General features: G+C 44.6%; 1 protein-coding gene across 1 annotated transcript; it reads left to right on the forward strand.

Moving 5' to 3' along the window:
- Positions 1–6,370: 6,370 nt before the first annotated feature.
- Positions 6,371–25,121, forward strand: LOC309405173 (uncharacterized protein; the record flags this gene model as incomplete). The annotated part of the gene is made up of 12 exons (XM_081999876.1): positions 6,371–6,550; positions 8,770–9,015; positions 9,432–9,544; positions 10,322–10,404; positions 11,578–11,604; positions 11,691–11,878; positions 14,670–14,873; positions 18,726–18,971; positions 20,930–21,039; positions 23,642–23,724; positions 24,860–24,886; positions 24,970–25,121. 12 exons carry the CDS (start codon positions 6,371–6,373, stop codon positions 25,119–25,121), a joined length of 1,659 nt encoding a protein of 552 aa, XP_081856002.1.
- Between the last annotated feature and the right edge of the window lie 163 nt (positions 25,122–25,284).

A 25,284-nucleotide genomic window follows, 5' to 3' on the forward strand; every position in this document is an offset into this window, starting at 1 on the left:
TCTTATTGTAGATTAATTTAAAATTAGGCTTGTGTTAGCTATTTTTTCTGTAAGTTTTCTATTCTAAAATTACTAAAATACAGAACAGACTTTTCAAATACAAGTTTTATTATTTAAAACTTGGATTACATTCTCAAATCTAGAAGCCTAATTACTATATACTTAAAACCATAAATAGGTGTCTCCTACATAGAAAATTGTGCAGTATGAAAGTTCCTGACCAGCAGCTATTACCATGGGTTTATCTGGAAGTTGCTCATATTCACCATCTCTGAAGATAAAAACATTGCTTAGATGCTGTATTAGGGTTGAAAAGCTTACTTCAGAGCTAAATTTCAGATGTCTGTAAGGAAAAAAGTTTCCTTAGTACCTGAAATACAAAATCTGGTATTACAATAAAGGTCTTTCAAGATTTAAGGTGTTAATATTGCATAGTTTTAGGATGCTGCTTTTTTACAAACAACCCCCCACCATTTACATTCAGTTATTAAAACATAAGTTTTCCTCCTTGTAGCTGTGACGTAGCCTGGAAGAAATTAACATTAACATGGTAATTCCTATCCCTGAGAATAATTGTCCTTTGTCATTTAGTAACTCCATTACAGTTAGGACTGTGACAATCAGAGTATGCCTTGGAGAGAAGGCAAAGTTAAAGAGCTCTGCAGTCTCCCAAAGCTTTAGAAAAAGCTTGGTTCCTACTGGCCATATTTATGCCAGGCTGATAGTAGGCCTTTCTTCTGAGACACAGGTTTAGTGTTTTTCCTGAGCTAAGCAGCGTGGAATTTGCAACACTGAATCATGTGCAGATAGTGATGCCATCAGATCATGTTTCAATAAACAAAGCAGTTTTCCATCCATGAAAATATTTTTTCATTCTTCTTTCCTGAGCTTGTGATACTGGGTTTCTGTCCTCAGTGCTGGCTTTTGTGGTGTCCACACAAAATACATATAGTTTTCACCTTTCCCCAGTCTGGTGTCTTTGGGAGGAAATCTATGAACGGCTGAGAGGATGGTTCATTCAAAGAACCCCTTTTTAAAAACAGCATGGATGTGGAGTGTAATGGCTTGCTATATCTTCTCTCAGGAGATTCCTGAGTAGTATTCCGTAACATTCCAATAGTATTGTAGTGCTTCTTGAACTTTCACACTTCCATACTGCTGCCATGCTCCAACCATTTCTGGTGTTACCCTGTGAAAAGAAGCTTAAGGTGGACAGCAGAAAAGCTTTCTCATTTTTCAGACGCCTTGAATTTAAAGAGAAACAAATGTGAGAAAGTAAATTAAGTTCAAGAAATTTAAATCATGAATGAAGGGCAGGGAAGATAACCAGAGATACTGTCCAGCTAGTCATATCCTTCTCTATAACAAGCTTCCTGTATCTATGTTGTTGAGATCATGCTAATTCCTTCATCCTGCACAACCTGCTGAAGCTTTGGCTCCATCAAGGAATCACAAAATCACAGAATGGTTGAGGTCAGAAGGGACCTCTGGAGGTCATAGAATCATAGAATTTTTGGGTTGGAGGGGACCTTTAAAGGCCATCTAGTCCAACTCCCCTGCAGTTAGCAGGGACATCTTTCACTAGATCAGGTTGCTCAGAGCCCCGTCCAACCTGACCTGGAATGTTTCCAGGGATGGGGCATCTACAACCTCTCTGGGCAGCCTGTGCCAGTGCCTCACCACCCTCATTGTGAAAAATTTCTTCCATAGATCTAGTCTAAACCTGCCCTTTTTTATTTTAAAACCATTACCCCTTGTCCTATCACTACAAGCCCTGCTAAAAAGTCTGTCCCCATTTTTCTTATAAGCCCCCTTGAAGTACTGGAAGGCTGCAATAAGGTCTTCCCAGAGCCTTCTCTTCCCCAGGCTGAACAACCCCAACTCTCTCAGCCTGTCCTCACAGGAGGGGTGTTCCATCCCTCTGATTATTTTTGTGGCCCTCCTCTGGACCCAATCCAACAGGTCCATGTCTTTCCTGTGTTGTCATCTGGTCTAACACCGCTGCTCAAGCAGGGACACTTAGACTTGGTTGCACAGGACCATCTTCAAACAACATCTGAATTCTCTCCAAGGATGGAGACTCCGCAACCTCTCTGGGCAGCCTGTGCCAGTGCTTGGTCACCCTCGCAGTGAAGAAGTGTTTCCTGATGTTCAGAGGGAACCTCCCCTGTTCCAGTTTGTGCCCATGGCCTCTTGCCATGTCACTGGGCACCACTGAAGAGCCTGGCTCTTGTCTTCTGTACACCCTCCCTGCAGGTATTTATATGGTTCAAGAGACCACTGTCTTCCACAGCACTACCACTGCCTATCGATCTTCCCTTCACAATCTTCAGCAGAGCTATCACCGAAGGGAGGAGCCAGCCTTCGGTGAGTCCTTCGCATTTCCCTTATCCCTTGGTTGAGGGAAGGGAGTGAAACAGGCTGTCCTTGAGGGGCTAGGCAGGTGTGATGAAGAGCCATCTTGGCTGGCAGGAGATGGGCACCACAGGGGAAAGAACACCTACCAACCTCTTGTGTCTGTATGACATCCCGGTACTTTGCTGAGAGAACGCTGCAAGCGTTCAAATACAGCGTGATTTTGCTCAGTTAGGCTAAGGGGCATAGTTGCAGTGAGCAGCACTGTACAAATTCTCCTAACCAAAATTACAGTAAAACTACCTGCAGTCCAACCACATACTGATGGTCTCCTTTGTCAATGGTGAGGCTATTTACAGCCTCATTATCACAAAATAATTGCAAGATTTTTTTATTTTTTAATAAATGCAAAATAGTTTATTACAAAATAATTGTTGTGGAAATCCAGTACCACCACCATCCTTTCATTTAATCTGTTTTCTGCCCTGAGGTGAGATTGTGTGATAGAAGTAGCAATATTAGTTTATTCACAGGTTTGGAAGGCCAAGTGATCTTGCAGGTACCTAATCCTGAGGACAGAACACGAAAACCCAGGAGATCCACCCCTATTTGTTGAGCTGAACCTAGTAAGTCACAGACAAACAGATTCCCCCACACAAGTAACAATACTCTGTGGGGAAGTTGATGATTTGAGAACAAAATGAAATTTTACAGATTCCCAGGCATCTTGGATGTTGCGATAGCCTGTAATCCACCAGCCTTTAGTCCTCTGAGTCATACATTAGGGAAAAACTAAGAATCTGAGGTCTTACTTTTCCAGCCATTTTAAACTGAAAGCAGGTGAGAAGTGAGAAAGGGGGATGTAAACATGGGGGTTTTTTCAAAATCATTGGGCTGTACAGCTTCCTGCCTGTACCCAGCTCATTGTGCGAAATTTCACTTGAGCTCTGTGCAGGGACAGACAATGCTTGTATTGTCCAGACAAATATAATGTGATAACCAAATCCCAAGGCTTAGTTTTCATCTGGTTTACAAGTTCCACTGATTAATGCTGGCAAGGGATTATAACTTTTTATGAAAACATAATTTACAGATGCTTGAGGGCAGGCTGGATGTCTGCATTAATTATAGATAGAATCACTAGATGGAGCCAGAGCCATCTCTTCAGGAAAGCATCTCGTAACCTGGACTATCCTGGATATGTCAAAATTTCCTATTTCAAAAAGATCTCAGTTCAGTTTCCAAGCACAGAATTTCAGCTGCATGTATATGTAACTGCAGGATCACTGCATTGCTAAATTAATGGTGCAGTTTTAGTGTGATGATAATTTTTGTGCAAATTGCATGTAGTTGTAATATTAGCATGGTTTTACATTAAGTCTAGCTGACCAAAGGCTTTAGGTTCTCATAGATTGCAAGGACATTATTAGAAAAGAAAGAGAAAATATTCTTACTTTTAGTTTCAAGGTAATACTCAGCTGAAAAAAGAATAACTGGCAGTAAACTGAACTCCGTTGGCCCTGGTATAGAAAAGAGGCAAGATGACTTTCAAAGGAACAAAGGAGTGAACAGGACTTCTATGTTCAGTTTAGAAGCAGGGGAGAGGGCCTTTCGTAGTGATCTAAACTGTTGTAGATTGATCTGAGCATCTCTCCATTACCTGGTGCTCCACGTGCACACCATACTGCCAGCGACACCTGGATGGCACCTTGTGGGCTTCAGGAGTGCTCATGGTGGATTGGAGGGTCTTTGTAGCCCAGAAACAAGCAGCTGACAGGAGAGACCAACGTCTGTCCTCTGGTGGGAGGAGGACAGGAAGAAACCTCCCTCCCAAGATCCCCTTCACCATCGCAGCCTGATCAGCAGTCACCAATGCCAGCAAGAGGCCATCCTCCCGTACATTTTAAAAAGTCCCACCACAGCTGAGGGCCTTATCACCTTTGCCAATGCCCAAACACAGTTTCTGGGATAGAGCATGACAGCAGAAGAGAACAGAAACTATATCCGCTAGACAAGGGACCTTGGCACTGTTGGTGGTACAGCAAGAGGCAGAGTCAGCAGGTGGATCTAGTAAAAGTAGGTGATGTCATGACCATCGCATACATGTTCTGGAGGCAGATGGAGCCACATCCAACCACCAATAGAGGAACAGGTAAAGCAATTAGAGCTAAAAGCCAATGGCTGGGCTGCAAGCGTGACTACTGCCTTGGACTGGGGTTGTGTCAGGGTGAGTGCTTCACCTCCTCCTTTCCTTTACCTGCCAAGGGAGGTGAGAGTTTGAGATTGTTGGTAGTGCTTCATGCATCTTTTCATCAAGGACATGACAGGACCAAAAGCGTCTTGCACCCAGCTTGATGTGCTCATGGAGAAAGAGAAAGTGGCCAGTCTCCTTCCACTGACCACTTTGGTTTGGTCTTTTTTAAACAATTTATTAGAGAAAAAAATGGTGATCTTACTGGGAGAGTTTCAAAACACAGGAAACTACTGTAAAAGAAAAGAGGAAGAAAAGAAAACTTGTTCAGTTCCCTCTCTGTCCACATCTCCTGTGCCTCTGAGGGCTATTTATTAGTCTGTGTTAAGCCTGTCCAATAAGAATAATTGGAGGCCCCTCTTTTGTTTCTTCCCCAAAAGATCCAAAACACCAGAAGCTCCCCGTCCCTTTTTTTGCCTCCTACAGCTGCCCCTACCTTCATGAAATTGGTCAATAAATCATGGCAGGGCTAAGAGGAGGGTGTGGAGAGTTAGTAATGCATGGACATCCATAAACACATGCACACAGAGAAATAGTTAATTATATGCCTCCTGTTAATAACCTAAATAGGTATAGTTGTGACAGTGCTGGAGGGCTACAGCTCCTTCAGCCTATGCGAATTAGGTGTACGAATTGTTACGAGACTCTCTGAAGCAGATCAAGGGTGTTACTTTAAGAGGAGAAAGCCATCATGCAAACAGAGAAGGCAACGCCAGAATGACAATTTCAACAAGTATTCATCAGGATAAGGCCTGACCTGCAAAAACTGAGCAGGGAATCAGATCCGTGAACGCTGCTTACAATCTACAACGTATTTTCTCTGTAAACCTACCAACATCTGAGTTACAAGACCTTAGCTCTTAAAATATGTGGTTATTCTTATGCTCTTCTATGTTTATACAATTTGGTTTAGGTTTGAAAAAAAACACACCCAGCTTGTAGAACAGTTGGTGAGACAATACAAATCCCAACACAGCCCATACTACCACCCCAAGAAGCGATCAGACTTGGAGTGTTACACCAGGAGTGCTAACCCTGTAGCTGCTCTCCGGGAGCACAGGAAGCTCCTCCAGTGATTTCAGGCTATCAGATTATGGCAAATGGCTAAGGAAGGAGAGAATCAACATGCTCAGGCTTGGGATTTCCAAATCGCACTTCTGTTATACACCAAACCAAGTCAGAAGGTCTGTTCTGCAGCAACCTGCTGTTCAGGAACTTTTTTTTTTTTTCCTCCTGGTGAGGTCTAATTTCAATATATGCAGTTTTCTTAATTCTGTTTATTCCTAGAGTAATTCTGAAATGGAAGCAAGGTCCTGCAAAATAATGTTAATTGAGCTGGTATGACTAAGATATAGTGTAGGAAAATCAGCTGAACAGCAGGTTTATGTTTTGTCAAAGCTACGGTTTTTATGGTTGACACAGCTGCTGTTCTGCAGCATCTCCTCAGATATGACCTACAATCACAGAATGGTTTGGCAGTCAACCAGAATGGAGCGCACTCAAAGACAAGACAGAAGTATATCTGGAGTGTTGCTCCGTGCTAATATGCACGGCAGATGCGTTTGACAGTTTACCCTTTGACAGCCAGCTATGATGTCAGATAGAGCTGTACCTTATGAAGCAATTTCACTTCCTGTTACTTTGACACTTTCAAGTGCTTCCACACCCAGAGGACAACCTCTGCAGAGCCGCTTGCCAGTATTAGCTCCACCTCAGAGATTTTTAAAAACTTAAAAAAAATAGTACTGAAGGCATTGAAGAATTATGAAAATCACATTTTTCTTTGCTGCATTGTTCTTACCGGAACTCTTCGCTTGCTGTCATGCTTATCCACAGTATCCCTTGCCTGACATAGAAGATGCAAAGTTCATTGAAGACTGTGTGAGAGCTCACAACAGGTTTCGATCCAAAGTGAATCCACCAGCCAGCAATATGTTTCGCATGGTAAGGAGGCATTCGTGATCTGTTGGAAAATTAATATAGATCGTGCTGCTGATTTAGCCCTTCTTCTTCTTCATTTGCTTTGTGCTTTTCTTTCCCTTTTTTCTGTCAGCGATTCCTGTGCTGTATGTGTTAGTTCTTTGTAGGAAGTAGAAAAGACATTAATTTTCACAGTATTGTTCAGTTTTAATAGTTTGAAGGCAATTCTTTGTTTAGGGGCGGATTGCTACTCTAAATTTCAGCCAGAGCAAAGGGCTGCATTGCAAAAAGTAATGTTCAGTTCTCAGCATTTTTTTTACCTTTTTCTAAAAGAGATAGTAATCTGTTTTATGTTAGTCCAGGTTTCATACAGGGAAGCTGTCTGGTATTAAAAAGCTCCTGAATAGGCAATCTGCACAACAGGATTTGTTGAAAATATATCATCTCCCTTTGTTTTTTCCAATCTGGAGCATGTGTTGAAGAAAGGGATTTGCCAGGACATCCATTTAGGTACCTGATCTTCATTTGCTGTAGCAGGGTTTGAAGAGTAGGGGTACTAATATCGAGGCTGGAAAGCAGAGCATCCTATAGAGATAATGGGTGTCAGAACAGGCCATGGATAGGTCTCAGCTTGTTTGGTGGAATACATAAGGAAGAAGGTAGATAGATAGCTGAGGGAGGTAGTCCCAGTCAGTTCATGTCATACTCTGAGCCCTCCAGCAGTGCTGCGTCGCCGGAAAGGAAGGTAAATGCATAACCACATGCACAATATGAATAATTTCCGTGAAAGGAAGTAAAGATGTAGAATTCAGACTACTCATGATTTTAATTTCTTGCCATTTTAAAAAGCAATGTTTAATTTAAAATGCTGGCACACAAGAGCAAACTTAGCTGCTTAGACCAAAGATCCAGCGAGCCTGGAATAACATCAGGACAAATATAGAAACCTCTAGAATCAAAGGTGTCGCATTGTATTTAAAAGCTCTTGATGGATTTTTCTTGTGTGATTTTTTTTTCAGCCTTGAGCTCATGCAAGTTTTTATCGTCCCTAGGATCGTGTAGCAAAGAGCTGCACAGCATAACCACAAGTTCTGTGAAGATATCTTCTTCTGTTTGCTTTGGACCTGATAATTCCTAACTTCGTTTGATAGTCTCTGGTCTTTGTATTGGAAGGAGCAAGTAATCATCGCTTCTGCACACAAGATGTCCAGCTGCCTGTGATCAAAGCTGCAGAGCACTCTCTGTTGCTTTATGAAAGGCCTCCATGCTTGAGGATGATCATCCTCCTCCATATTCTCTCTGCCCTTTCCAGTTCTAGTGTCCCCTTCTTAAGGTGGGGTCCTGCACACAGCATTTAACAGGACTTCTACAGTCGTGTATACCTGGTTTTATTCTCCACTCCTAAAGGAATTTCTAACACATTATTTACCTTTTAGACTTACAAAACATTGATTTACAAGTGGCAATAGCCAGCTCCAAACCTGTCATGAACACAAAGTCAAAATTTTTTCGTTTTTTTTAAAACATGTCCCTTAACTTACATTTCTCTATAGTGAATTTTACCTGTCATTTTATTGCCTGGTCATTCAGTGACATAAAATCTTTCTGCAAGTCTCGCAGACCCTTTTCTCAAATTAGCATTTGTGCCTCTCAGGGTGGAAATAGTTCCTCCTCAGCCCAGCAGAAATGAGGGAGCCTTTTATTTGCTTTTATTTATTTTTTATTGATTGATTTATTTGCTATGGCCACATGCTGAGGAGGGAGAAGAGCAAAGAGGCAGAAGGGGCTGGGGAAGGGAGCAGCTGTAACTCTCCTCCTCTCTGTCCTGGCCAGCAGAACAGAATTCCTATCTGGTCTGGTGGTAATTGCAAAGTGCAAATCCTTGGGCAGCCAACAGCTCCTAGGCATAAAGTTCCTCAAACGCGATAAAGCTGGGGTGTTCACCCAGTTACATCCTCTCAGGCTTAGCAGCTTAAAGACTGCAATCCAGCTCTAAATACTTTTAACAAGTCAGATACCACAGGACAGTGAATAGATACTACATGTCCTGCAATATCTAAGGGAGAAAGAAGAAAAAAAAAATTGCTAGAGGAGCAGAAAAATCAAGTTAGAGAAGGAGACTGAATGCAGGGATGGGAAGCAGAAAAGGGGAAAAGAATCTTACAGGTTTCTGTTTAAAAGTGTTTAAATTCAAGTAAGCCACTGCAGTACAAGCTATATTCTGTTTTCTTCCTTTTCTACAGTCCTGGGATGCTGCCTTAGCTAAAACTGCCAAAGCATGGGCGAAGAAGTGCAAGTTTAAGCACAATAGCTACCTTAAAATGCCAAGGAAGGTGCACCCTACTTTTACTCCTGTTGGAGAAAACATCTGGACTGGCACAGCCACCATCTTCTCTGTGGATGCAGCCCTCAGTGGCTGGTTTAATGAAGTCAGCAGCTATGATTTCAACAGCAACAGCTGTACTGATATGTGTGGTCACTACACCCAGGTGAGTCTTACATGCCCAGTGGTTTATAATGTAATGGTTTCACAGAATATCCAAGTACAGGCTTGGAACAAACCACTTTGGAACAGGAATTACAGCAAGGGTTTTTACCGCTCAGTTTATTGCTGCATGAGACAATTGGCAATAAATATTCAGAGGCCCAGGGATGTCCAAGTCCTGTTTTCAGTAACGGTGGAAAGGGCTTATCCCTCTGACAATTTCATGTTGCCGGGGAGCCGGATAATAAATGCAAAAACTTCTATCAATCGGTCATCTATCAACCCTTTGGGTTCTTGATGTTGCTTCTGTGTCAGCTGTTTTAAACTTCCACAAGATCCTTCCCTTCTCCTTCTTCCCTTAATGCTGTTGCTTTTTCAGCCTCTGAACTGGCGCGTTACGTATTTCCCTTTGCCCTTCAGGTTGTTTGGGCAGAGAGTTACAAAGTTGGCTGCGCAGTTCACTTCTGCAATACAGTTGAAAATTTTCCAGGACTCTTCAGAGCAGCACATTTTGTTTGTGACTATGGGCCAGCGTAAGTTAATTATGGCATTTAGGGGTTTTTTATTTTTTAAATATCCTATAACTGGCCTGCTGTCAGATGCCAACAATGATGGGAGCAGTTGTAACAAATTTCAGAAGAAGCTATGTCCACATGCCACCGGTGCAAGGGAAACTTCCTCCGGCCATTGAGAGCACAAGCTGCTGAACAATAGCCAGAGCTGCAGAAAATCCCTTTCTAAAAAAGCAGGCAGCAGATCATAGCTGAGAGCACTCATCATAACCAAGATGGTGCAATAAAATCTGTTTTGACTTCAATCTCTTCAGGAGAAGTGGGGAAGGTGGGGAAGGTGCATGCTTTCCGCTTGAGAAAGATTACATCTTTCTGTGGCCCAACACCAAACTTCAAACAAGACATTTTAATTGAAGAAGTAAAAGGAAGTCAGTCCTCTAGTTTATCTTGTACCTTGCAATTTCTGGACTTAGCTCTTACAGATTTTTTTTTTAAATACAGATGGGTAACAAGGAACTAGAGGCAGATTCTTTTATGCTTTCCACAGAATAATACAGTATTGCCAGAGATGTCTCATTAATTTCAAATGGCAAGAGTCACCAGGTAGCTGCTCCCCATGTCAGTGAGAGCTGATCTAAAAGGAAGTTCAAACAATTGTGATGATTAGTTTTTGGATAAAGGGGTTCCACCCCACCCCCATAATAGCTTGCATGATAAATTATTCTAACACTCTGATGAAATCATGTATGTAAATTGCTTTTCAAAAGACAGCTAACAAAAAACTGTTCTGCTTTGCAGAGGGAATTACCCGAGAAAACCATATAAAGCAGGACAACCATGCAGTGGATGCAGTAATGAGAAGTGTGTAGACAGGCTCTGTGGTAAGACCAAAGTGATCAACTAATAAAATTGCACAGAAATAAGTGTGGCATAATTATCAGTGAAAATACAACAGTGAGCCAATTTGCACTAGGTACATAGTGGGTCTGTAGCCCACCACACAGCAACAGTACCAAACCCTGGTAAGAACAGTGTAAGGAGGAATTCATGGAAATACTTTGCTGTTGAATGCTCTCAGAGGTAGAAGCCAGAGTTTCTGTTGAAGAGAAGCATTAGTTAGACTACTTTCCACCTTTTATCTGATCAGGAAGTGAAATCTAAAACATTAGCCCCAACAAATACTCCCCATCTAGTTCTTCTTTCCTAGCAGAAATAGTATACTTAACTTCTGCTTTCTTGCTTGTTTAGTATGTCCTATCACATTTTCCAGAAAACTATAGTTCTGAAACAATAATAAGACTATACTGAAAAGCACACTTATTTCTAACTTCAGCAATTTTCTGAAATACGGCAGTGAGCGCTTGTTTTTGCATAGCAGTTTGCAGCTGTGGACCTTTATGTCATTACACCTAGTCCCAAACTAGTCAGAAATAGTCTGTTAAATAAACGGAGACTAAAGGACATGCAACAATGTCTTAAATCAAATACAAATTTTATACAGAGGTTTAATGGGGACAGTCTCTACTAGCCAGGCTTTAGATAGCTTCAGCTGTATAAATAATTGAGCATTCGGTATTCTTATTTCCTTCTGTGCTAGATCCTACAACCTGTTTTACCGTATTTTCCTATAGGGCACATCAGCAGTTCCAACAGGATGCTCGTAGACAATGTGCAAACACATCAAAGCTCTTAGTAAAGGTGGACTTCCGTGATGAATTCAGTAGTTATATTTGTCTATCTGTAACTACTTAAATTTGGGTAGTGTATGAATTTTAAATAAATCCCATGTTTTGTTTTTATTTGCTATTCCCTCCTCCCCATGTCAAAAATTCTTCCTGCTGCTTCTTTTCTCCTTCTCTTTCAATTCAATGAAAAATATAAGCCCCACGCCAGCTGGGAACCTGCCCTTGTTGGCCTGCCTCCCCCTTGCAGGATGTTTTAGGCACTGACTGGCATTGTCAGTCAATCAGCCAGGCAGCAGCAATGACTAACCTCTTTACATTAAGAACCACCACTGAATGATACATTTATTTCCTTTTCTGATCTCTCTACAGAAAATGCAGAACGTGAGAAGCTGATAAGTACGTATCGAATTGTTCTTAATTGCTTTCCTGTAAGTATGGCTAAGTTTGATGGGTCTCAACAGCTATTTCTTCCCATTTTTCAGATTATGCCTACTGGTATCCAGACTGGGAAACACAGCCCCAGCCACCGCGGCCCCGTCCTCCCAGGCCTCCCGCGCCGCCGTATATCCCACCTGCTGAGCATCCGCGTCCCTCTTGTGACCAGTACTGCCTTACTGTGTCAATTTTAAGGCCACTGTTTTTGGTACTGAGTACTGGTGCTGTTCTTTTAGTACAACAGTGGTTTCCACACACTTTTTTTTATGAGTGATGATCAAATAAGATACTGATAGTGATCCTACAACTGTATTACTCTCAGAGAATTGCACACATTTGCAAAAACACTTGGTCATCTCTCCGTTATCCTTGTGATGTTTATCCAGCATAGAAAAGGCTGCTTCTTCGCTCAAGGAAAGATATAAGTGGCTGTGAATAGACTTAGTGTAGTTTATTGGCAGTAGCTGCAACACACCTCTATGTCTGCACAAGCCTCTTAGCTCTGGCTCAGGAGTAGATTGCTGAGAGGACCACGTAGACTATATATTACTATATATGCTAACAAGCCTCCTGGAAAGCTGGGGCATCACAAAGACATGTCTGAAGCGGCACACTGTATCCAAAAGAAGCGATAACTCATGTCCATTAACCTTCAATTATCCCAGACATTGTTTTCCCCAGATAATGAAGATTTAACTGTATGTATTACTTAATAAAGCTTGTCCTTTACTATATTTAGCCTCTGTGTATCAGTCTCCATTAAAGTTACTCTATTGTCCATTGTACTACTCTCTTCTTCTCCTCTCAGAGTTAAGCTTTGTCCTCCATAGCTAGAAGAATACCAGGTAAAGTTGACAGACCAAGGATTAAGACAAGGTGTCAATAGGGAGAGCTAAATTTTAGGATGTGAGAGTGGTGGCAAAATCTGAAATGCAGAGTAGATGACAGCCATCCTGAGCTTGCAGGCAGGGGAAAGGGGGGAGTGGGGAGGATGGAAGGGGAGGAGAGGGAAGATGAAATGGGCTCAGGATAGATTCTGGTTCAGAATTGGAAGATCTCAGTCTCATTAAAAAAGCCCAAACCATTGATGGATTCAGTTTTCAGAGACATTTAGTCCTCAGACCCTGTTGTTCCTGTATACATTTGTTAGTAAGGGAAACAAACACATCTTTCAAGCTAAGAGATACTGGCTGATATTAGCAATGCATAACTGTGCTATCAATATTTAAAGCTCTTTCTCCTCCTTAATCTCAGTCCTAATGTTTGGAGAACACAGTGACTCAAATTCTGAGCCACACTGCAGCTCTGAAGGAGCGTGGCATCCCACAGAATAAACATGTGCCCCAAATCTTTGGGCTCTTGTCATATGCTGCAAAATGTCACCATGTAAGAAGATGCCTATTTAATTTCACAATTGTCAGTTCTTGTCTGCTGCCATCTTTTATATGTAGCAACAGCAGGTAGGCTGGAGGTGGGCAAGTGGTTGGGAGGGGACGCAGCCGGGACAGCTGACCCGAATTGACCAAAGGGTTATTCTATACCATATAACATTGGGTTCAGCAAAAAAACTGGGGTAGAGGAAGAAGAAAGGCGGGGGGATGGCTTCCAGGGTGCCCATTGCTGAGACTGTCTAGGGAGTGGTGAGTGATTGCCTTTGCATCACTTGAGGGTTTTGTTTGTGTCCCCCCTCCTCTTTCCACACACATTAAGCTGTCTTTATCCTGACCCATGAATTTTCTCACTTTCCTACCTCCTGTTTTTCCCCCCCGTCCTGCTGGGGAAGGGGAACGAGTGAGCTTTGTGGGTACTTGGCTGCTGGCTGGGGTCAACCCACCACATTATTCTGCTCTAAAAATTGGTCTATAGGGGAGTTGTGAACACAGTGTTTCTCATCCGTGGTCAGAGGGCCTTTTCACCAGTAAGCAGTGTCCCCATGAGTAGCTGGAGGTGTGTGACCCACAGGACCTAGTGTGTGCTGGTGGGGCTGCTGTTGCAGGCTCACAGCGTGACCCCAGACCACCAACCTGAATATGGCCTTGCCACCAGCCACAACACCTACAGGACTTCATGCACAGAAGTGATAACTGGGACCTACACCCAGGTGTTCAACGGATGCAGATTCCTAAAACAAAACCTGAAGTGGGAAGAAACCCAACCTCATTCCCACAGAGATGTCCAGGTTGGGACTGTGGGAAAGGGCCTGAGCTTGATGGATAGGTGATAGTTAAGGGCAGTGTGAGGAAGAGGGTGGTGGTGGGTCTGAGCAGGGAGTGTTGGGCACCCGAGGCAACATGCATCAGCTCCCAACTCCTGGCTGTGAAACCCAGTGCGGGTGCTGGGCACTCAGCACGAGACAGAATGAACCTTCATAGCACCCAACTCTGCTGGGGGCTTGGGTTGCGGGGAACGAATTACGAATTGCGTAAGCTAGGGAGGAGAAACTGATAGCAACACATAGCACAAGCGTGTGATCACAGGAGAAACCCATCAATAACCGCAGCATATTTAAATTGCAGTTCTCAGACAAACTTACCCCTCCAATAGCTTGATGTACAACCAAAATGACTGTTCATACTGTGGTAAGAGTCATAGTTCAAGTCAAATATTTGTCACAGCATTTCTGCTCAGTGTCACAGCCTTAACAGCAATGTCATTTTCATGAAAAGCAGAAAATTTATCCAAAACTTTACTGCAATCCATAGAGATTGCTATGGATGGGATGGGGGGGACAGGCAAAGAAGCAAAAACAAAGAATCCCAAAGGACAGGAGCGAAGAAGCTTGCCCACCATAATTAAGGAAAGAAGAAAAAAAAGAGAGAGACAAAGCTGCCACAGCTCTGATACAAACTTGTAGCTTAATTTCCTTATTCTCAGAGCAACGCTCCTGAAATATGACTCATTTCCTGTGACCAATGCCGTATTCAATTACCACGGCGAAGATAAGTCCAGCCCACAAGCCTTCCAAGCAGAACGCTGCTGGTGGAGCTAAAACCACCCCGTGCAGCTGAAACACCCTGCTGTTAAAGCTGGAAGACCAGAGGCTGAGAATCATGACAAGCAGCTTTTCTGCTTGTGTGCTGGCTTTACTGCACTTCTGTCGTTCCTCTGACTCCTATGAGCCACTGGCAGTGCCTGATACTGGAGATCCAAAGTTCATTGAGGAATGTGTGCAAACCCACAACAGATTCCGGTCTGGAGTGAATCCGCCAGCCAGCAACATGCTCTACATGGTAAGGGGATCTTCACAACTTACAGGCAAGTGTGTAGCATTGCGATGGTGTTTACGATCCTCAAAGATTGCTTTTGTGATCAAATGGGGAAAAAAAAAGAAAAAAAGAAAAAAAAACTGACCTCCTGGGGTCAGAAGATTACAGCAGAGAAAAAGGCTGTGATTATCAGGTGGCTTTATACGATCAGGTACATGTATAGTTTTGACTGGTTTAATTTCCTCATTTGAAACCCAAGATTTCAGCCCTCAGCCGTTGTTCCGTGCTGTGAAAAGCCTCCCCGTTCCAAGGCACTGGAGCTCAGTAGCCCAGAGTGTAATTTATGTGCAGACCTAAGCACAACCTTTCATACTTGAGTAGGCAAGGGCAGAGACCGTTGCCAAACAACGCTGGAGAGCTCTCCCTAAGCTTTCTTTGCGAGGCTCTCAGGGACGGAGCCCACAGAGTCGCTGTTCCGAGGTGCCGGGGCTGCGGGGGAAGCCACAGGGCACCGAGCGCAGCAGGAGCGAGCGTTGGAGGCATCGGGTCCCGTGTCGCCCTTGCCCCCCTGCCTTCTCCCTGGCCGTATCAGCGGGCAATATCTGCAGCCACCGTGCAAAAGACAGCCTGTCATGACACAAAATACACCCAGAAGCGGCCAGCTCTCGTTTCAGATGGCTCGTGACGCTTGTCTCCCTTGCTGGGTGGCACATGGAAACCCAGCACGAAGGAAGCTGTCAATGGGTGCAGAAAGCCGGGCTTATGGCTGAGAAGTCCATCTCTGATTTGTGAGATGTTCAGTTCCAGCACCTTGGGAGCTGTGCCTTGCAACGTCCATCACCTTTCATGCTTTGACTGGGTCATACTTGAGGTACCGTGTTTCTTCTTGGGATAATCTCCACAGATCTCTCACATGGACCATAGCCAGTGTCCTAATTCTGATCCCTTTCCCTTTGCTCCTCTTTCTTACTGTCTTGCACGGTCACCACCAGAAGAGCACATAATCACGTCTGTAATTAGCAACACCCCAACCAAAGTTAAAAAAAAAAAACAACAAAAAAAAGCAGCTCATTTCCCATTTCTGGTTCTCGAACACTGACAAAGACGTGCCCATTGGGGAGGGGTAAGTGAGCAGCAAGCAAGCTCCAGTTGCAAACCTGACAGGAAACAATTTAGTTTCTCTTCTAGATGTATCTTTTGCTTCAGCTTTCTTCAGCTGGGCACCCTGAACTTCCAGTACATATTGCTCCAGACTCTGTTTTCTAAATTGCTTTACTGGCCCTACACTAACAAAATCTTGCTATGGTGTATTAAAAGAGCAGTATTAAACTTTTAAAATTGTGCCTAATTTTTCCTTTTGAAAAATTAAAGAACTGAAATCTGGAAAAAAAGGCTTAAGAAACAAACAAACAAATGAAGATTATTACAAATAAAACAAGAACTAAATCATGGTTTCTTTTAAAGCCCTGCAGAAACCCTAGTCTTGAGTATGACCTCTCCCAGGAAGAATTTAACGTGGAGAAAGCAGTACAGTACAGAATAAAATCTATTGTGAAAGTAAAGGCATTGGAATTAAAAAGAGCATATTTCTTCATTTTTTAATAGACTTTAGCACTTCAAGAATGATGAAAAGAAGATTACTTCTTTATTTCACAGGGAACTTCTGTTTGCTGTAGATAAATGCTCACCTAGATATGTAAAAATGAAGACTATGAACTCAGGGCATTTCCATCTTTTGGAAAAATAGTTCTTGGAAGAAAATATAAGACACAAACTCCTTTACTGCAAGTAACGAAGCCGATCCATCTATATCTGTAATACATTTATGATAAAATGAGAATGCTGATCTAACCTTTTTTTATTTTAGAGAAGTGACCCCTTTCCCATTCACCCAAAGCATTCCTTAGGTCTGTTCTAAGGCTCTTCAAAACCAGCAGAGAGAGCCTCACCAGTTTCATCAGGGCTTCACAGCAGTCTCCTTTGACTTACTGCTGCCTTGCATCACTTTTCACTTATCATATGTTCGATTTTCCCTCCCTGAATCAGCAAGCAACTCACCTCAGTTATAAAACCCAAACTGAGAAATAGTTCATGGGGAAAAAACAAATGTAATTATGACTTTCTCAAACAGCAATGATATCTATAGGCAAACCTCCCAGTTCTGTGCATTTTTCCCCATGCAGTTTAGTCCAATCTTTTTGCATAAATGCAGTTTCACAAGCAAATAAGGAGTATAACTATAGTTAAACTAAAGACCATTCTGAACTATCAGTTTCTGCACATTGCTTTTTCAACTGTCAGCCAGTTTAAGCATTCACACAAAAAAAGGAAAGTACATTTAAGCTTATTAATGTACCTTTAAACTTACTATTATCTGTACCTTTATGGAACTTCAAACATTATTAAAACTATTGTTGGATGAAGGAGAAGAGAGATGTGTGGACTTTTAAAAAGCAGAATGTGAAAAACAAGACCGTGAAGCACTAAGGTGCATCCACCACTGTCATACGTCTTTCATCATGGTCTTCTCCCTGTGACGTCAGAGTATGGCCAAGATGTAAAGTGCAGCCTCTGTCTTAATTTGCAGTAACACAAGGACTAGAAGGTCACTTCGGTACAGTGCCAGATTTTGTTCGTTGTCCTTAAAAGTTATCATCTAAGGAAGTATCAACAGCTCCCTTGAAATAAGACCCTCTGCCCCAAGTTTACCTTTAATATTTGATACACTGAGTTCCTAGGCAAATTATTTATGTGTTAGTTTTGTGGGAAAATACACCCCACGCCCCCAAATGTTAGCCATAGGAAGCAATGGAAGATGTAGGTTACAAAATATTTCCAAATATCTGTGGATGTATTTTGGCATGATCTTGCAGTTTTTAATTACTTATCGGTAGCATAAAAAATACACAAATTGTTTCAGACTTATCTATGGTACAAAAATATTATATTATGTAAAACATAGCCATAAAATCTAACCACCACCTTTTCCTTAGTCACTGTTAGTGATTTGTTCAAAACAATTTCTCTAGTGATTCTGTTGTTTGCAGAAGCAACTGAGATATTTTAATCCATATAGAAAATGACAAATAAAAAAGTTTAGTTTTTAAAAAAGTCCAATCCAAAATAATTCAGCAGTGCTGAACAACTTCATTTACATGACACAAAGTGTAACTAGAACTGCAGGTGTACACTCGTGGTACTGCATTTTCCAGGAGGTACAATAGTGTTTTTGCTCAATCAAGTTGTGTGCACAAGAAAACCCAGCAAAACCAGACACCACCTCCAGTGCAAAAAAAAGACATTTATATAACTCAATTGCTTAAATAACCACTTTCTATAGGATTGAGCAGCAAGTGAATGAGTGATTCCACAAATATGAATTCAAGTCACCAAACACAAAGATGCAAACCAAGGGTTTGAGTTTCAATTGTCCCAAAAATCCCAGTGTGCTTGTGAACTGCCCTGCAAGCAGTAGCCTTAATGCATGAGGCTGCACATGACTCCAGTCTGATTGGTATGGTAAGCTTACTCCCCAGTCTCCAGATTTCCTGTAAATTCACTGTTTAAATTACTTTAACGTTCTCTCATGGCCAGCATAGCCTGGAAATGCACATGGTGCCCCAAACACTGCAGTTGACTGACATACAGCTTTTGGTGTCTGACAAACCAGGCAACCAAGATCACCCACCACCCCAAAAACTTCCTCAAGTTTAATGAGTAACTAAGTTCAAGTCAGAAATGAACCTAGCTCTGTAAGCCCCAGCAAAAGCGAAAAACAAATGAACCCAAAGCACAAGCACTACCAAGACCCAGCTGCTTCTGAGTTACTGCCCTGCTGAGATACCAAAGTGATTTTTAGTTGTCTTTATTTTTCAGAGTTGGGATCCAGATTTGGCAAAGACCGCGAAAGCTTGGGCAAAGAAATGCTTGTTTAAACATAATACGTACCTCAAAGATCCAGGACAGGCTCACCCCAAATTTACCCCCGTTGGAGAAAACCTCTGGACTGGCTCACTTTCTATTTTTACTGTGCAAGGAGCCATCACCTCTTGGTACAACGAGGTCAGTGCCTACAATTATGCCACCAATAACTGCAGAGGAGCATGTGGCCACTACACACAGGTAGGCATTGCATTTCTCCATCTAAACCGTGAACCAGCGTTGCCGTTTTGATACAGAAACTCCAGACTTCTGTTAAAGATTCAATGAACTGCTTTCCAAATGCTGTTGCCTTATTTTATGTATGTATGCACAAGATGTTCTCATGTCCCCATTTTAGGGAGGGAAGGAGTCACTGGGTTATTATTTTAAATATGCCAGTTGTGTTTTGTTTCCAGGAATAAAACAGGACAGCCATCAAGCAGTCAGATTTAGCCAAGCAGTGGCCAAAAATCCAGGCATCAGCAATGTCTGTGGGCTGCGGCGCGTGGTGGGACGAGGTCCCAGCTCTGGCAGGCAGCCGCTCTGTGGCACCACAAGCCATGCCAAGGGCTGGGGAAATATCAGCATGGAAAGAGATGTCTGCAGCTCTGCAAGTGTCACGTGCACATTTTTCCCAACCACAATTGCCAAAGAACTAACCACGGCTATGGGTGAGCGGGACGGCTTGCAACCGTGGCACTAGGGATTAGATTTTGACCTGAGACTATTTAATATTTTCTGCGGAGATAAACGTATGCATTTAGGACTTGACGAGATGAGCTGAAGCTGGTGGGGTGTCTGAATGACACATGCAGGTACTTGCTGCAGAGAAGATAATTGGATGCAGGAGCCATGAGAGGTGACAGCGTGTTGCTTTTTGACCTTGCTCACAAGGACATGGCAAGAGTGAGCATCAGGAGACTGCGGTGAAACGCACCTTACCTGGCACTGTGGCACAGTGCTGTTTGCCATGTTCTTTGTAGAGAAGCAGTCCAGACAGTTGCATGGGGGAGAATGAGAAAGTAAGATCATTCTCACTTGCACTCGGTGGCGATAGTGACGGTGGCTAGAAGCTCCATGTCTGCCTGGCTTTGGGAGGCATCCTTGGGTCTGCATCTTCGGGGAATCTCTCGTTCCTCGCCCTCCTTCCCAGCTGCAGAGAAGAGGAATGTCCCTTGGGTGCAGTTACTGCAGCTACCGCTGCCACACCCCCAACGTGTGCCTCAGCTGGTGGCCGCCCGGGATGGGGAGGGTCCTGTGATTCAGTCCTTCACCGTCCTCAGGGATGCAGTTGTCCATGGCTGGTGTCAGGAGCAGCCTCTGCTCTGCCGCTGCACTGAGAACACCCTCAGGAGCCTGAGGAGTGTCCCCTCTTCCCAGAGCTGGCACCAAACAGGCACAAACAGAAAGGGCCAGGCCTCCCCTTCGAGTCGGCAGAGGCACAAGTGTCTCTCTTCATCTCCTGTGCTGGCGGGACCTCTCCACATCTCTCACGTAGGCAGCCATTGCTGCTGTTGTATCGCCCTCCCCCCTGCTTCTGCCACGGGGTTTATTCTTCTAGGCCTGGCGCATCTGACTGCACTGTCACCTTTCAGCTGGATATAGGATGCTGGGTCAAACGGAACGGTTGTAGTAGACAGAGGATCATTACATGATGCAATGCCCTCGCCTCTAGACTATCTTAGTTGTGGCTGTGATGCTGAAAGGCAGGAGCACAGCCTGGACATGCTCCTTCTCCCTGCTCCTCCTGTAACACCGGTGCTTTCTGGCAATTTGCCTACACATCTCCGCTGGATTTAGCATGGGGGCAATCAGCCCTCGCAGGAGCTGTAGGAAAGCTACTGGATTGCCACGGAGCAACAGAGACCAACTTCACCTTCTCCTTTGCAAGAGAGGAAAACCACCGGTTACAGCCAGTTATTCTTTCTTTCAGAGCCGTTCTAATAAACACCTAGTGAATTGGGCAAAACAACCGGGCGTTTTTCAGAGCACAGTGTGATTTTGATATCCGTCACTGCTGCTCTGCCCCATGAACCCTGCCCAAGGAGTGCTCCTCAGCCTATTTGTTGTCGTGAAACAGAGGAGGGCTGGTCTTCTCTGTAACGCTTCAGGTGCTGAAGCAAAGCCTTTGTCACCGGTGTACCTGTTTGTCTTTGCAGATTGTTTGGGCCACAAGCTACAAGGTTGGCTGTGCTGTCCACTTCTGTCCTCGGGTGGCATACTCCTCCATAACCAACGCAGCACACTTCATCTGCAACTACGGGCCTGCGTAAGTTCTTTCATTACAAATATTTCACAGGGTTTGGGGTCCTGCCCCTTCTCTTCTACAATGAGCAACTTTATTATATCAGTCCATCCATCCATCCATGTCTTTTGTGGGAGGAAACGATCCCCAAAATAGAGGAGGAGGTAAACCTCTGTCCAACCAGCTTTTTTTGGCTAGATGAGGGCTATGTATTGTAGCCAAAATGCAGTGGCACTGGTGGAAAGGGTAAAATTTAAGATACTGAAATGAAAATACTAAAGTGATCATTTGAAAACTAATTCTTTGCTCCTGAGTGCCAAGATGGCCCCAGACAGTTGCCAAGGTGCAAGCCCGAAGTCTGCAAATATTTACACATGTGCCTGCAGAACTAAGCCTCTAGGTCAATGGTTTGGATAAATATTAAAATGTTTATCCATGCAGTCTTAGCTTTAGAATGAACATTTGGGGCTGAGGGCTTCTCGTGAGGCCGGGGCTCATCAAGGCAAAAGTTTATTTGAAGGTCCTTCATATGCATTGTTACTAAGATATTTGTTGCAACTAGGATGTATGGTTTTTTTACTCTTCTCCACCTAATTAATGCCATCACAGTCTAAATGCAGCTTTAAAAGCTTTACATGCATACCATGTTGGGCCAAGGCCATGCCAGCCCATGAACTCAAGCAAGTTTAGCATTCCTGTTGTCCATGCGTCATCCTTGAAGAATATGTTCCCTTGACCAGATACCTTGAAATGACATATCTGCTGCTGTGCCAAAGCAACAAAACCACTCTCCCCAGAAGCCCCACACCCAAACGGGCTGAGGGACCATTGCCTCTACTGGATCTTGAGCCAAGAGCCACTGATCACAGAATCACAGAATAATTAAGGTTGGAAAAGACCTTTAAGATCATCCAGTCCAACTGTCAACCCAACACCACCAAGCCCACTAAACCAAGTCCCAAAGTGCCACGTCCGTATGTATTTTGAACAGCTACAGTGACAGTAACTCCACCACCTCCCTGGGCAGCCTGTTCCAATGTTTGACCACCCTCTCAGTAAAGAAATTTTTCCTAATATCCAGTCTAAACCTCCCCTGGTGCAACTTGTGGCCATTTCCTCTCGTCCTATCGCTAGTTTCTTGGGAGAAGAGTCCAACACCCATCTCACCACAACCCCCTTTCAGGTAGTTGTAGAGAGTGATAAGGTCTCCCCTCAGCCTCCTCTTCTCCAGACTAAACAACCCCAGTTCCCTCAGCCACTCCTCACAAGACTTGTGCTCCAGACCCCTCACCAGCTTCGTTGCTCTTCTCTGGACATGATCCAGCACCTCAGCATCCTTCTTGTAGTGAGGGGCCCAAAACTGAACACAGGATTCGAGGTGCGGCCTCACCAGCGCCGAGTACAGGGGCACAATCACTTCCCTACTCCTGCTGGCCACACTCTTTCTGATACAGGCCAGGATGCTGTTGGCCCCCTTGGCCACCTGGGCACACTGCTGGCTCATGTGAAGCCAGCTGTCAACCAGCACCCCCAGGTCTTTTTCTACTGGGCAGCTCTCCAGCCACTCCTCCCCAAGCCTGTAGCGTTGCATGGGGTTGTTGTGACCCAAGTGCAGGACCCAGCACTTGACCTTATTAAACCTCATACAATTGACCTCGGCCCATCGATCCAGCCTGTCCAGAACCCTCTGCAGACCCTTCCTGCCCTCCGGCAGATCAACACTCCCACCCAACTTGGTGTCATCTGCAAACTTACTGATCACCCAGGGCAGCCTCACCTGTCCTTTCTGAGCACTTGCTATGCACCCCACCATGCTAGATGTTGCAGAAACCCTGCACACAGGCAAGCAGGACCTCAGCGCTGCCAGGAGGTGCTCCCTGTTCCTTGAGCCTCATGCCTGGAGGGGACTCCCAAGAACATGAGCCAAGACTTCTTCCTTCTGCCCCTTTGCCAATATCTGTATCATCCAGAGGACAAAAATCATGCTGGATTGCTTGCCCTGCATCGGCAGGGACCCCATGGGGAAAAGGAGCGGTGCCCTCACCCTCAACAGCACCCAGCAAAGCAGGCAGGGCACTCCCTGGGGAGGTGAGGGGCTCCAGCGAGGGCTTTAAAGCTGGGCCCTTCCCTGCTGGATAAGCACGCTGCAAACAGGCTGTTGCATACTAAGAAGTGAGGTAGCATCACATCCAGCTGCTGCTTTTGAGAAGCAGCGACTTAAGTTCTTTATTTATCTAATCCTTAACTGTTTTCAGCTCTGTCAATGGCCAAAGCAAGATGCATGCAGTATTTTAGTTCCTAAAGTGAATATACTCCAAAGGATTTTCTTCAGCTTAGATGAAGCAATGAAAGACTCACCTTGCTGAATGTAATAAGCTTTTACCATGAAATTTAGCACAGCTGAGACTGCATGCATATAAAATCCCTCTCAGGGTGTTTATGGGTGGTTTGAGGCATGCTGTAAATCTTGCTTTGGCCATGCTCCAAGCAAAGCAAAGCAAAGCAAAGCACAGCACAGCACAGCACAGCACAGCACTGAGCTGCATTTGGAGCAGTATCAGAGGTGGGCAAGTAATACCAAGCCAAGCGCCCAGAGCACTGAGTGCGGTGTTACTTTCCTTTGCAGTGGGAATTACCCTGGGCGCCCGTACAAGACGGGAGCAGCGTGCAGCGACTGCAATGGCGAGCGGTGCGCGGGCCAGCTGTGCCGTAAGTAGAAGACAACCAGGCCTCCTCCCCAAGCACACGTAGAAAGGGAAAGAGCACACAAACAATAATGGCAGGAGGCAGGCACGGTGCTGTCCTGTTCCTAAATATAGCCTGAAAACCTGCAGTCAAAAGCCAAGTGAGCAGTGATGCGCAAAGAGAGGGGAGGAGGGCGGAAAAAGCCTGTTTTCTGCCTCGGGGAGTGATGGGATGGGGTCTGCTCTTCGGGTGCTGCAGGGTACGATTCAGGAGAGGTAGTGGCTGCAGTTGAAAGTGTTACTACACCTGCCAGAAGTTGCTGCTTGCAGAAACAGGTAGCACAGACGGGGCTACATGTCCCCTCCCGGGGGCTCCAGGTTATAACCTGGTGCATGAGCTGCGGCTTGAGCCGGTGCAGGTCCAAGCGAGCCTTGCCCCCGCCGTGCCGCTGTGGGAGGGGAGCACTGCCACGGCACTGCCAAAGCTGCTCGCTCCACCGAACATCAGCCAGGCCATCTGCTTTCCCCTAAGCACTGGGAGGGAGCCAGGCCAATGTGCCCTGCGCAGGTGTGAGAGCCCTTCACAGGGACATGGTGCTCAGCCTGAGCCCCCGGCAGCCCACCCGATTTTGCCTGCCCTTGGCTTTGTGATGGCCAGACGGAGTCAGGAGGGGTGGAGACCACCTGCAGTTCCCGTAAGAAGGACGAGGCACTGTGGTGTGGACATCTGCCCAGGGGGGAGCTGAGGGTATGGTCACGCTTCTCCCTGGCACTCCACCCCAGTGAACTAACGAAGCGGGAAGGTGGCATTCAAACGCCAGCACCTCAGGAAGGAGAGGGAGTCCCTGACACACAGGACTATTTAACGTAAGCTACAGGCAATGGATCTTAAACACAAGGCGCTGGGCAAAACCCAAAGTGATCTTATGAAGCCTGATTGGGGGAATGAGGTCGCTCTACACCAGGCACTGGCTGAGGGGGAGAAGTCAACATGGTGACCAAGTGCTCCTCAGCAGGTCTTTGCTTCATCCTGGACAGAAACACAGCTGCCATAGCTTTATTTGTGAGCCCATCATGGAGCTCACACTTCATTCCCTTTTGCTTAGACTCCCATTGTTTATGCGTAAGTCTGCTGACATTCACTTCTTTTCTCTCTCCAGAAAACACAGAGCGTGACAAAGTCATTAGTAAGTATCACCAGAGTTACTGCTTCCCTTTGTTGCCCTTGGTGCAGTTATACTTGAAAACAAGTAACTTGTTTTGTTCATAGGTGATTCCAGGTGGCATCCAGACTGGGACAGACCTGCCTGTGACGAGTACTGCATCACCGTTATTGTTTTAAGGCCGTTACTCCTGATACTGACAGTTCTGGCCACCTGGCTCCTACCAAAATACTGGTCTATAGCACCTGCCAATGAGTGACACACATGCAGAAGACCACGAGAGCACTTAGGTCAACTCATCCCTTCCCCACACATAAGTTCTTGGCAGCAAAAAGATCAGTAGATACTTCATTTGCATCCACAGGTGATTTAGAAGTACAGAAATACCATCTTCGTTTCAGGCAGCAGCTAGAAGAGCTGAT

Source organism: Phaethon aethereus (genome assembly GCF_964289735.1).
Source record: "Phaethon aethereus genome assembly, chromosome: 1".
NCBI lineage: Eukaryota > Metazoa > Chordata > Aves > Phaethontiformes > Phaethontidae > Phaethon > Phaethon aethereus.